Genomic DNA, 13,892 nt, shown 5'->3' on the forward strand with positions numbered 1-13,892 from the left:
GAACTCGGCTATAGGCGCGTAAGCGGTGTCTACGCCAGTCAAGAAGAAGACATAACCTTTCAAAAACCAAAAGGAAGTTAGTCGATAATGGATTCTCTATGAGTTTTATCTTTTGTACTAATATTCGAACTAATTATATTTATTCTTTACTGTGAATATATCATAAAACCAATATAACAATTATTATTCTAATTTTTTTCGCATTTCAATCCACTTCCGTTGTTATTATCATTATATACCTATGTATATACTCTGAGCCCTTAGGATTTCCCCCTTGACTACGGATATACACATTCAACATAAGAGATACGGGTATTTGCCGCAGGCCATATTGTTAACACAAAATAAGCTAATGGAAGCAACTTTGCGATTATTTGTAAAAACAAACAGTTACATATGTACGCATATAAAAAAAAAATATTTTTTTCTGAAAAAATACCTAGCGTCTTCGCACGAATTACTCAAACGGCGCTTACCAGCCGGTGTCAGTCAATGTTGTAATCTGTGGCTTTTGTAATAATTACAAAACAACAAAAAAATGCATAATGTATATAATAATAAGAAATCTTCAATGGATTTGAAACGAGTTGAGGCTTCTACAAATTAATACATATAGGTTGTGAGTATGTTTTGATGATTGAATATCTGTGTGTAAATGCCTATTCATTAATATTCTGCAGTTCAATATTATTTATAAATTAAAAGTAAATATTACAAGTTGTATACGTAATTGGTTGCCTGGAGTTGTGGAGACTGTCTGCGGTAAGGCGTTTATTATACGCACGCTTGGGCGCTGAGGCATGTCGGCGCTGATAGGCGCGAGAAACCACAAAACGTGACTCAGCGCGTTGGGATCGTGTCAATGGAGGCCTTCCTTATATTATATTTTCATTGTTAATTGTTTAGGGTTTTCTGATTTATTTCACTTTTCAATATACATACATATATAAATGTGAAAAAATAAAATAAAATTTGTATTGAATGGAATACTCGTATGCTGGTGGCTTTAATGAAACAGTAAACTGTTAATTATAGTAAAAATAAATCAATGAAAAATATAATAAATATTCCTAAAATGAATATAATATCTGATTTGGTGCAAGGATATGAACCAAATATAATTTAATGACGCACTGAAAGCTTTGAAACACACGAAGAACCACACAAAATTGATTTGTTTATAATATGTGCTTATATAAATATATATACAGACATATACAGATCTATTTGTATATGCAAATAAGTAGTGGCTGCTGCTGCTAATGATAGTAGCTGTCGATTGCTAGATCTTCATTAATAACTATTTGTCGACAAAGTATTGTTAGCGTTTTTAATTTCTTAGAATATACAGAGAAGCTTGCGAACATCCGTACATCGCTTTGTTTTTTGGCTTAAGCCTAGTAGTATCTATATTTACATAAATAATAGCTTAAACTTCCAGAGTTCAAACTGAATTATCACGAATGAATGAACAACGCACAGTTAAAATTATTTTAGAAACAAATAATTCTCCAAAAAAGTTATGTTTTAAACCATAAAAATAAAGTTGGAAGAAGCGCATAAGGTTTATAAACAGAAAATATACAGTAATGTGCAAAATAATAAAAGTGTGGTGTAAGTTTCAGGAATAACTTGTTTAAAAAGTACTGAAAGATTTCCAAACTTGCTTAAATTTATATTTTATATTTTAATTAAAATTATACAAAAAAGTTTCAAATTTGAAAATGTTCTAATAGAAATCAGGCTTTCTTAAAAATATTTTCAAATAGATATTAAGCATCTATAGTTTAATAGCTGAATTTTATTTAATTAATGTTTTAAACAGCTGGCAACACTAATAAACATTTTTTTCTCTTATATAGTAAGAATTTCTTTATATTTAAATAAATATTTTTTTAGTTATAATTCATTTTTAGAAATATTTTTTAATCATGTGGCAACTCTGACAACAAATCTTTCTCATAGTAAGTTTCTTTATTTAAAACTTTTTTGGATTTTTTTTTATAGAAATCATAAATTTTTAGAATTTTTTTTATAAACAGGTGGCAACTCTGATAAAAAATATTTACCATAGCTTGAATTTATTTATTTTTAAAATTTGAAACCGATATTGCATATTTTATATATTATATTTTAATTAAAATTATACAAAAAAATTTTAAATTTGAAAATGTTCTCATAGAAATAAGTCTTTCTTAAAAATATTTTCAAATAGAAATTAAGCATATATAGTAGTTTAATAGCTGAATTTTTTTAAATTAATGTGTTAAACAAACCTTTCTCATAGTAAGTTTCGTTATTTTAAATTTTTTTTGTAAAATTTTTATAGAAATCATAAATTTGTAGAATATTTTTTATAAACAGGTGGCAACTCTGATAAAACATATTTACCACAGCTTGAATTTATTTATTTTGAAATAATTTTTTTCTACATTTAAATTATACCGAAAATATAAAATTTTTTGCGTTACTAATATTTTGCACATAACTGTAGCTGTAGCTTGAGCATCAATTTGACACGGAAACGTTGCTCAATTGAACTTCAAGCAGTGTCTTCTGCTTTACAGCGCAAAAACATACGAATAAACAACAAAAAAGTAAGAACAACAACAATTGTATACAGCTGACAGAGCAAAAACGAAAAACAACAACAAAAAGTGTTACTACTACAACCAGCATATATAATGAAATTTGTTAATTATAAATAATAAAATGTAGTAAAAATAATTATGAAGTCATCAGAAACGGCAAATGATTGAATACGAAATTTTTGCGCAAGCATCATAAACATGTATACATACATATGTATATAAAGAAACACACAAAGCAACATTTGCTGCTGTTCGCCGAAGCTTCTTTGCATGCCTGAATGACTAACAATCGCGCTTAACCTACCACCGATAACTGTTAAGCGCATAGCTTTGTGTAAGCAGCATCAGCTATTTATAACAATTTGATAAACGTCAATTTAGTATTTATTTCACAGAAATGTATTATTTTGGCGCACTTTGTATGCCCAAGGCAATTTCATTCGAAAGAATGTTTGTATATCACCGGCGCATGCTATTTGCTTATCTACAGACAGGGTTGGCACGTACTAGTTTAGCGCCTTTCTATGAACATTTCCAGAAAATTAGTTCAATTGCTTTGCGCACAGAGCAGTACATGAGAGCACAAATATTTATGTATGTACATATGGGTTCTTCAAAAATAAAATATGAAAATATGTGATCAGTGTTAATCATAAAAATATGAGGGTTTCTTTCACAGCATCGCTAGTTGTGCTGCCGAAAAATGATTCATTTGGGAATTTACCAAGTACCATTTGATTTGCAATTATTTTGTGACGCAAATCCCAAAAAAGTACATTAAAAATTATTACAAACAAACAAAAACTAAATATACATATTAGTCATATAAACTAATAAAGATCTAATTTTATATAATTTTTCCTGCGCAGACGTCAGTTCTTGCTAGTAATTTGCCAAATCTGTTCATACGATAGTACTCAGGTATGTGTGATTCATCGGTATATATTATAAGTATGTACCTTTGGCCGATAAAAATAATTTCTAAAGAAGTTCGTCTCAATGAAGTAATAGTTTCATGCATTGGTTAACTGGTTGTTATACACTTCGGTTATAGGTCTAAAACTTTGCTTCCGCCGTTTTTTTATAAATTTAAGGTTTTTTTTCACTTAGGACAGCCTCACCGTACGTATCCGAAAGCATTCGATGAGCCTCCACCGCACTTTTCTAGGAATTAAAAAAGAAAAGCAAAATTTCCCGCAAATGTCGAGAATTCGGCTCAAAAAGTGACATTTTCAGTTGAGAATAAGTTTGGAATGCAAACAGATCTCTACAAATATTTTGTTGGGTTAATGTTGACACAAATGTCCAAGATTGATATAAAACGATTTAATCGATTTAATCGACCAGTGCTTGACCCTAGCGACATCTATTGGAAAACGGCGGAAGCAAAGTTGTAGACCAACAAATGGTGCACAAGTTATTGATATATGTACATAGATTTGTTGTTCTATGATTTGTTGAATTCGAGTGGAATTGAAATCCGGATGTCTGTCCGTCCGTCTGTCCGTGCAAGCGATAACTAGAGTAAAAATTTAGATATCTTAATGAAACTTGGCACATATTTCTTAGTATTGAAAATGGCCGAAAGCGGACTATTGCCACGCCCGCAAAATGGCGAAACCGAAAACATATAAAGTGCCATAACTAAGACACAAAAACCGTTATAAAAGTAAAATTTGGTACAACGGATCATACTAGGAAGGGGCTTATTTGGATGTAATTTTTTTGGGAAAGTGGTCGTGACCCCGCGCCCTATTAAGTTTTTTTTTTATAAATATCTCGTAAACTATTAAGGCTGTATCAACCAAACTCTCTATAGTCGTTTCTTTTAGCCACTTCCTTACATATTTCTAAAATGGAAGAAATCGGATCATAACCACGCCTACCGCCCATACAAATGTTATGTTGAAAGCTACTAAAAAGGCTTTAATTCACTAAGAAAAACCGGTAAAAAACCTTAAATTACACGCTAGAGTTGGTACAGAAGAGCTGCATTCAAAGTGGTAAACAAAATTTGAAATGGTCGTGGCTCCTCCCATTTATGGGTCAAAAACCATATCTTCGAAACTGCTCGACCAATTTCAGTGAAATTCGGTTTGTAATATTTTCCTTCCTTTTCATCCAATGATATGTTGTGAAAATAGGTCAAATCGGTTGACAATCACGCGTACTTTCCATATACCAAAACTTTGAATTCGATCTTAATATTTTACTTTACCATATATAAAGTAAGCACTAGTGAAGATATAGGAACAGAACTTTGCCCAAATACCCACTATAAACGTATATAGTGGGGCATCGCCCTTCTAAAAATCGTCGAAATCGGACCATAAGTTTTCAAGGCCCCTTATATCGAATATGAGAATCTCAGTGCATCTAATATATTTTTTTACTGAAAATTTAAGTAAGTTTCTTAGATATTTTTAAGAAATTGAGAGTGAACAATTTTCTTCTAATAATATGTGTCCGTGCCAAAAATTAGTGAAATCGGGTCATAACTTCCCCTAACTCCCATACACTTAATATTTTGGGTTTCAAACTTTCATTGGACCTTTTACCATATACATACATATATCGGTTAGTATGTGAGGTATATCAGCAAAATTTAGTAAGCATACAATCTTGGATAGAATGTAGCTAGGTGGCAAAAATAGTTGAAATCGGTCCATGAATTACTCAGCTCTCATATACTATAATATATGCATATACCGATTTTTGTTTCCTAATGGACTTTATGCCATGAATGTGTGGGTAAAATTCTGTGTTATATTAATAAAATTAAATAAATAAATTGCGAGAGTAGGCACTCGAACTTAGCCCTTCCTTACTTGTTTTAACTTATATTATTCACGACTGACTGTTTGGTAGTAGTTCAAGCTAAGGAAATAAGTTGCCTTCTAAACATTCTAAATCTTTGATTAGAATAATAAAATTTGCCTTTTACCATAGCCATGCTAATGCTTTCAAATCATTACTCTAAATATATTCGCCGGCTATTTACACATCCGTACGTAATAGCGCCCACTGTATAATTTAAAACACTTTAAGCTTTATCACAATATAATTATTGTTATTTTTTCACTTTGCCAAAGTGAAGCGCAAACGATTTATAATCTCTGCTTAAAATCAACTGCTGTACGTTGTCGGCATTCAAAGCCTTTACTTAGATATATTTCACACTTCCTTAACCGCGCACTTAACTCAAAGAAGGCAACAAAAGGAAAAGTGAAGATGGCTTCTTAAATCTGCTATTAAATAATAACTCGGAGAATTCTTGTGTGTGTGTGCGTGGCAGAGTGCACAGGAAGGCGTTGCTACACGCAGCGCCTCTTGCCTGCTACCACAAGTACATTTTATTGCAATTTTACACCTTCTACGGCAACAGTAGCATACCAAAAAAAAAAAAAAAAAAACATACATCAAACAACAACAACATTAAAAAATAATAATAATATTTAAAATGAAATAAAAATTTGAAGTAACTAAACGCGCTCAAGCACTAATAAAACGCTACCCGTTGCTGATAACAATCAGAGGCTAACTACTATGTGGATATGGGTGTGTGCGCGTGTGGTCAATGGGGCCGTATTCCACTGAATCGTGCGCGTAGGTTAGATTTCTTCTCTTGCGTGTTGTTGTTGCATTATAATTTTTTATTAGTGAGCGCTAAGTCTTTCATACGAATTTTCTATTTAGTGAATTTGAATTATGACTGCGCTTTGAGTTTTGAACCTTGTAAAGGGCTGGCTAAGTTTTAATGCTGCTTCATGGCAGTTAACGCTTACGTAGAATTTCCGTAGATTCTTTTTCTGCAATTAATATGCAGCAGTACTACATTTATTTGTTGTTGTTTTCTTTTGTAATTCCAGTTGCAAGTACTAGAGAGCAGCAGCATAAATGCTGTAAGTTAAAATTCACTATAAGCCTGCCACCGTGTAGTGGCTATTGTAAGATAATGAATACGAGTACTCATCAAGTGATTCGCCGTATAATTAACTGAAATGTATGCATTTGTATATTGTTTCATTGGAAACTAGTAAAACTATGAAACTGAAAAAAAATGAAATAAACAGCGTTAATGATAAATTTAGCATTTGCTTGTGCGCATGCGCATGCGCTTTGATGCGCTGCACACATTTGATCACCTTGTTAAAGTGCAAATACCTCTCACTGCCTGTGCGGCATAGTTCATTGGCCAGCTCAGTGGCTGAAATTCTGCATAGACAAGTTTTCTTTCACACATCAAGTGGAAGCTGCAAAGCACTAATCGCTATTAATTTCGTAGCTTTTGCGCTTGGGGGAGATTTTTAAATCAGCTGTTGTTCAAAAAAAATTAATATTTTTTGGTTATTTCATAATTTGTATGCAGTTAAATACAGTTTGATTGTGTTAAATGCCAAATTATCTCATCAAAATTATTTTTACTTTCATGTTTCATATTGTTTGGTTGGTATGAATATATAAAACAAATATATGTACATATATATATATATATACATTTGACATTTTAATTTGTATAATTAGTTAGAACAGTGCTTTCATAATTCCATTTGAAAATTAATGCAACTTCGTATAAGTATAAAATTACTTTACTATATAATTAAAGTTCTAACATCAAAATTAAATTAATTAATAGAAATTTATGAATTTAGAATATAATTTGTATAATTAAGAATTATTAGTTGAAGAAGGAACTCGAATTTTTAGTCATTTATGAAGAGCGAAAATTACCGAGATGAAGTTGTGGACCTTTAGCAACCGAACTCGGCATTTTATCAAATCTTGATCAGAACAGTATACGAGTTGTTTTGAAAAAAATTATGAATATTTTCCTTAAGAAAAAATTATTTATTCTACATAGTCTACATTAATTTTATCGCCTTCATCACAGTCCGCATTCGATGTCATGCACTTATGCCCGTGCTTCTTCCAATCTCCGAAACACTTCTCAAAATGAATTTTTGGCATAGTATTTGGCCTTTCAGCGATTTCTTGTATGCTTGTAAAACGACGGTCCTTTAAGGTTCTCTTTATTTTTGGGAATATGAAAAAGTCGGACGGAGTCATATCGGCGAACATGGAGATGGAGTCACTGTTGCTGTATTGTTTTTGGCCAAGAAAACACAAACAAGCATCGAAGTGTGAGCTTTTAAGAAACGAAAATCGCTAAACTACTTCATACTTCAGGGACATAATTCTAATAAAACAAATTTATAATCGAATTTTGAACAATTAAAAATTTCAAAATTCCCGTTACTATAATCTCGCAACAAAAGTTGCTGAGTAGGTATTATAGTTTTGTTCACATTACGGTTGTTTGTATTCATAAAACTAAACGAGTTAGATATAGGGTTATATATATCAAAATGATCAGGGTGACGAGACGAGTGAAAATCCGAATGTCTGTCCGTCCGTCCGTGCAACAGATAACTTGAGTAAAAATTTAGATATTTTAATCAAACTTGGAACACATGTTCCTTGGGACCGTGAGAGGGTTGCTTTCGAAAATGGGCAAAATCGGACCACTGCCACGCCCACAAAATAGCGAAAACAGACAACACATAAAGTTTCATAACCAAGCCATAAATAGAGTTATAAAAGTCAAATTTGGTACAAAGGATCGTCCTAGTAATGGCCATATTTGGATGTATTTTTTTTGGGAAAGTGGTCGTGGCCCCTCCCCCAAATAAGTTATTTGTATATATCTCGCAAACCAATAAAGCTATATAAACCAAACATTCTGCAGCCGGTTCTCTTACGTGCCCCATGCATGGCATCGCTCACTTATGGGTCAAAAACCATATCTCAGGAAGTACTCGACAGATTTCAATGAAATTCGATATATAATATTTTCTTGACACCCTGATGATACGTATGGAAAATGGATGAAATCGGTTCACAACCACGAAAACTTCCCATATAACTCAATTTTGAATTCCATCTCATTCCTTCACTTTATAATGTATACATAAGGAACCAATGAAGAAAGGCGGAATAAAACTCTACACAAATACTGTATATGATCTGTGGCATCACTTGTGGAAAGATTTTCGAAATCGGACTATAACTTTTCAATGCCCCGGATATCGAATATGAAGAGCTCAGTGCCCCGTGGTAATTTTTCACCGAAAATTTCGGTAAATCTCTCAGGTATCTTAACTTAATTCAGAGGAAATATTTTCTTCTAATAGTGTGTCTCTGTACCAGAAAAGGTTAAAGTCGGGTCATAACTTCACCTAGCTCTCATATAGCTAATTATAGGATTTTCAAAAATACGATGGGCTTCATAGCTTATATAGTAAATCGGTTAATATGTGAAATGTCTTAGCCAAAATAAGTGAGCATATAATCTCAGATATAATGTATGTTGCTTGTGAAAATTAGTGAAATCGGTTCAGGAATTACCTCAGCCTATATACTATATATGATGATTTTCTTTTTTCTATTAGACTTTATGCCGAATATATGGGTTGTGTTACCTTAAAAAAAAACGATATCAATAAATTGCCAGAGTATAAAATATTCGGTTGCACCCGAACTTAGCCTTTCCTTACTTATTTTCTTAACACTTTTTTGCTGAAACCTTGTGCTTTAAAAAACATTAATCAACCAAAATTCGAACTTATTATTTAACATAGTTGACATTAAGGACCATACACCAATCTCAATTTTATAGGGCAACTGATCATCTAATAAAGGCTCCACAATTTTAAATTCGCTAAATTTCTTTCTAACGGTCATTTTCGAGTGGCCTGAGTACGGGATAAAGTTTCTAGAAGCCTGATTCTAATGATATGTTGAGCATGTAAGAACTTCGAAGCTTAATTCAGTTAACTTTGATAATAGAACATTTGGTTCTACCCCAAACAGGACCCTGTTCTTTGAACGTTGTAATAAAACTACAGTTGAATTTCCATAACACAAACTTCCTTAACTCGAAAATCTCCAGAATTCGCGCAGTAAAAGTTAAATTTCATAAAAATTTCCTTAATCGTTAATCGAACTTTTCGACCATTTAAAAATTTTACTATCGAGGCAGAATTTGAAATGAGTCCCTCTATATCGTACAAAAAGTATGATATTAACTATACTTATGGATTGCATAAATCTTGTAACAAAGGCATAGAGCCGATGGAAAATATTCCATGCACATTACCAAATATAGAAGGCATAACCTTTAACCACTTTGAATTCGGTTCATCGTTCGCAGTCTACTCGGTTAACTGACGAAGTTTATTACGATGGAGTTGGTGATCAAAACTCTGTTTTGAGCTTTCATTTTGTAAAGTCTTTTCGTACACTAAAGCATACTTGAACGATTTGTCCAACACGTATGTTTTCATTTGTAAAAGTTTCCATTGCGTTGGACCACTAGGTTCATCATCTTCGGTGTTCGTAAGGTCCGTACGGAATTTCAAGCAAACCACTTTCGTGTGTAAATTAAGCGATATGTTGTTTAAAGAAAGCACTTGATGTATTTCAAAATATTTGCGAGTGCAGAAATGTTTAGCCGCCGGCTTGTACGGTGAGCACTAACGCTATACGAATCTACATAAAGTATATAGAACTAAAAATTTGCATAATATTCATTTTGCGTTAAAAAGCAACGGCCCCAAATTAGCACCGTTAGATAGCTGGCGCTTTAACCTATATGTATGTCTGTTTGCAGCAAAATAAAGTTTATAGCAGCATGAGAGTGGATACTTATGAACAATGGCTGAAGTGTATTTGTCACGAACTTTGCCGTGAGGCATTACTTTACTTTTTGCACGCACTGTATTACATTGCTGGAACGGCTGCTGGCAGCCGTGTGTCGCCGTTAAGGATGCTCCAGCGTACAATATTCCAATTTTATGATACTTCAGTATTTTGTACTTTTGCTTTGATTAGTTATTTTAACGGTATTATTTTAGTTTGAAGTTATATTTTCATTATTTTTATTAAGTAAATAAACAAATAACATAACAGAGAGCAGAATATAATGTAAATGCTATAGACAGTTCAGCGAACCCGCAACCTGCTTGGGGATTCTTTAAAAGAGACACCGTTATTCACATTAGCTTAAAATACTCACCGTAACGAGACGCGAGTTAAACTTACTTTTGGTACCTCTGCGTCGAAAATTAAAAATTAAACCACAACAAACATGAAACATGAATAATATTGTATTATTTAGAAACCGACTTTATTTTCAGGGAAACTAGTGTGAATAAGCCATAGTATTAGTATTTCTTGTGTATACCATAAAATATGCAAAAATTGGATACAGTAATTGCATCGGTTTATTGATTAAATTATTCATACATATAATTGTATTAAGTCATACTCATAGCTTATAAAATTATAAATTATATTATTTTATTGGCGAGTCGCTCTTATCTTCAACATTTTCTGGTGAGCGTGTTATAGGCTGGCGGCTGACTATAGCTGGGACTATCGCAATCGACATTCGTGTGTTCGTCTCCGTCTCCATCACTGCGCGGCTGATAAGTGACTATGAAATTCGGTGGTGGCGTACTATAACTACCGCTTTTCCTATTGCGCCAATGCTGAAAACCTTTATAGGTGACAAATGTGCAGATCAGCACGAAACCGATCAGTCCACCATATATTAAATAGATTACAAATGAGCCGGTCTCACATGAAACATGAAATAATAGTATTTCCTTCATGCATGATTTAAATTTGGACGAACTCAAACATTTACCATCCTGCTCCAGAAAACCATCATCGCAGTGACATCTGTCGGGCGCAATGCATTTGCTGTGAGCGCCACACTTGTTCTTGCATTGGGGCACACATTTGTCATCGATCACGGTGTAGCCGGTGATGCAGTTACAGTGATTCGGCGCCGCGCAGTAAGCATGCAGCGGACAATCGTGTTCACATATCGGTTGACATCGTTGTTCTAAAGTTTTTTTTTCAAAGCCATCCATGCATTGACACACACCCGGTGCTGTGCAGTGCTGATTTATGCCACACCCATTTTTGCAGTGTGGTACGCAAGTCTTGTCATTGCGCACATAACCCTCCACACATTCACAACGTTCCGGTGCTGCGCAAATACCTTGTGGGCCACAACCGCCCACACACTGGGGTAGACAATCGATGCTGTCGTTGAGACGCGTATATCCTTTGGTACACTCACAAACACCGGGACGCAGACAGGTCGCATTGCCACAGCGCGCGGCATCGCAGATGGGTTCACATTGGCTGCCACTATCGACCGTTCTTCGATAGCCTGTGACGCAAGCGCATTTATTTGGTGCCACACATTGCTCATGCTCGCCACAACCTTCGGGGCACATGGGCGCACAACCGTTGTTCATCTCCATATAGCCCCCTTTACAGGCACATTTGTCAGGTGCAGCACAATATCTTGTTTCGCCGCAATCCACACTACAGAAGGGTGCGCATTGATCGTAGTCATTCAAGACATAGCCCTCATTGCAGTTGCAGCTATTCGGTGCTGCGCAATATTGATTAGCACCACATCCTTTCGCGCAAATCGGTAGACAACCGTCTGCGCTTTCTACAAAACCGTTCTTGCAGGCGCAAGCGTTAGGTGCCGAACAAAATTTGTGCTCGCCGCAATCCACATCGCAGAGGGGTGAACATTTTCCATCAGCATTCCTCGCATAACCGTCATTACAGATGCAGTTGTTGGGTGCGCCACAAAGCTCATGCTCGCCACATCCATCGGGGCATATGGGCACACAAGCGTTGTTCATCTCCATATAGCCCTCTTTACAGGCACATTTGTCAGGAGCAGCACAATATCTTGTTTCGCCACAATCCGTATTGCAGATCGGTTCGCATGGGTCGACGCCATTTCCAGTATAGCCTTCATTACAGCGACACTTATTACCGCCTACGATGCAAGTTGAATTGGGCGGACATCCTGCGTGGCAATCTGGTTGGCATTTCTTTTTCTCCGGATGGTAACCCGTTTGACATTTACATTTCTTATTATAGTCACAAATGCCGTTCACGCAATTTTTATCACATATATCAAAACATATTTTTTGAGCATTACCTTCCTTAGTTAATATAGTTTTACAAACGCGCTCACCGTAACCGCTTTGAATGAAAACGAATGTTACGATGACGAATTGTATTAGTAATAAATATAACTTTGACTTATACATGTCGGTTCGCGCTTCACAAATGCTGTAAATGTTATGTCCAAGGGTATTGAGCGCGTAAGATCTACTGTATATGGAAGTAAATAATTCAGTCTTACGATTTATTTGACGCATAAATTATTGAAATGCAGCAGTGTTGCCAAGGCAATATCATAATGTTTAAAGTAATACAAAATATTTGTTCTTCGGGTATTGAACTGTTATCGAAGCTAGTTATCTAGTTGAACACCATTGATAGTATTTGGATAAAGATAAAGCATATGCTCTCTTGCTATTGTAACAGCTTGTAATAATGTCACCCTGTATACCAGTTACTTGTTTGATTCGCCACACTTTAAAGTTTTGCGTGCGAATTGTGGTCAGAAATTATAAATTTATTAATTTTTATTTTTGGTTTGTAATATAATCGTTTGTCACGAAAAACTCCGTTTTGTCATGCTCTAAAGAAAGAAAATTGTTCGGAGGTTCATTGGTGTTGGGAAAAATAGCGAGTCCCAGTAGTCCGAAAGTCGAAAGGATGGACAGAACAGGTTATAAACAGCATACGAATTTTACTCGCCAAAAGTTCACACAGGATCGGGAAGGGCGCCTTCGAGTCGTTCGAAACCAAATGAGGCTTCAGGCAGGGTGACTTACTTTCGTGCGACTTCTTCTGGAGAAAATAATACAAGCTGCAGAGCTAAATGAGCTATATAGAGAAAGTACAAACTTCTATAAGTACATATGTACAGCTGCTGGCGCACGCCGATGATATTGATATCATTGGAAGCAAAAACCGTGTCGTTAGTTTTGCTTTTTCCAAACTGGATAAGGAAGCAAAGCGTATGGGTCTGGTGGTGAATGAGGACAATACGAAATATCTCCTGTCATCAGATAAACAGTCAGCACATTCGCGTCTTGGTTCCCACGTCACTGTTGACAGTCTTAACTTTGAAGTCGTAGAGATTTTCGTATACCTTGGAACCACCAACAACAATGTCAGACTCGGAAACCAACGTAGGATCACTCTTGCCAACAGGCGTTACTTTGGACTGAGTAGGCAATTGAAAATTAAAGACCTCTCTCGACGAACCAAAATCAAACTCTATATTATTCGACATCCGTTGAGACGACACTAGGAGTTTTCGAGAGAAAGGTTTTGCGAAAGATTTATGCT

The 13,892-nt window shown here is 34.8% G+C and overlaps 1 protein-coding gene across 1 annotated transcript; it reads right to left on the minus strand.

Annotated features, from left to right (window-relative positions):
• Nucleotides 1-10,752: 10,752 nt before the first annotated feature.
• Nucleotides 10,753-12,815, minus strand: LOC105209220 (tenascin). The gene has a single exon (XM_054229723.1). It carries the CDS (start codon nucleotides 12,737-12,739, stop codon nucleotides 10,973-10,975), a length of 1,767 nt encoding a protein of 588 aa, XP_054085698.1. The 5' UTR covers nucleotides 12,740-12,815; the 3' UTR covers nucleotides 10,753-10,972.
• Between the last annotated feature and the right edge of the window lie 1,077 nt (nucleotides 12,816-13,892).

Source organism: Zeugodacus cucurbitae, chromosome 2 (genome assembly GCF_028554725.1).
Source record: "Zeugodacus cucurbitae isolate PBARC_wt_2022May chromosome 2, idZeuCucr1.2, whole genome shotgun sequence".
NCBI lineage: Eukaryota > Metazoa > Arthropoda > Insecta > Diptera > Tephritidae > Zeugodacus > Zeugodacus cucurbitae.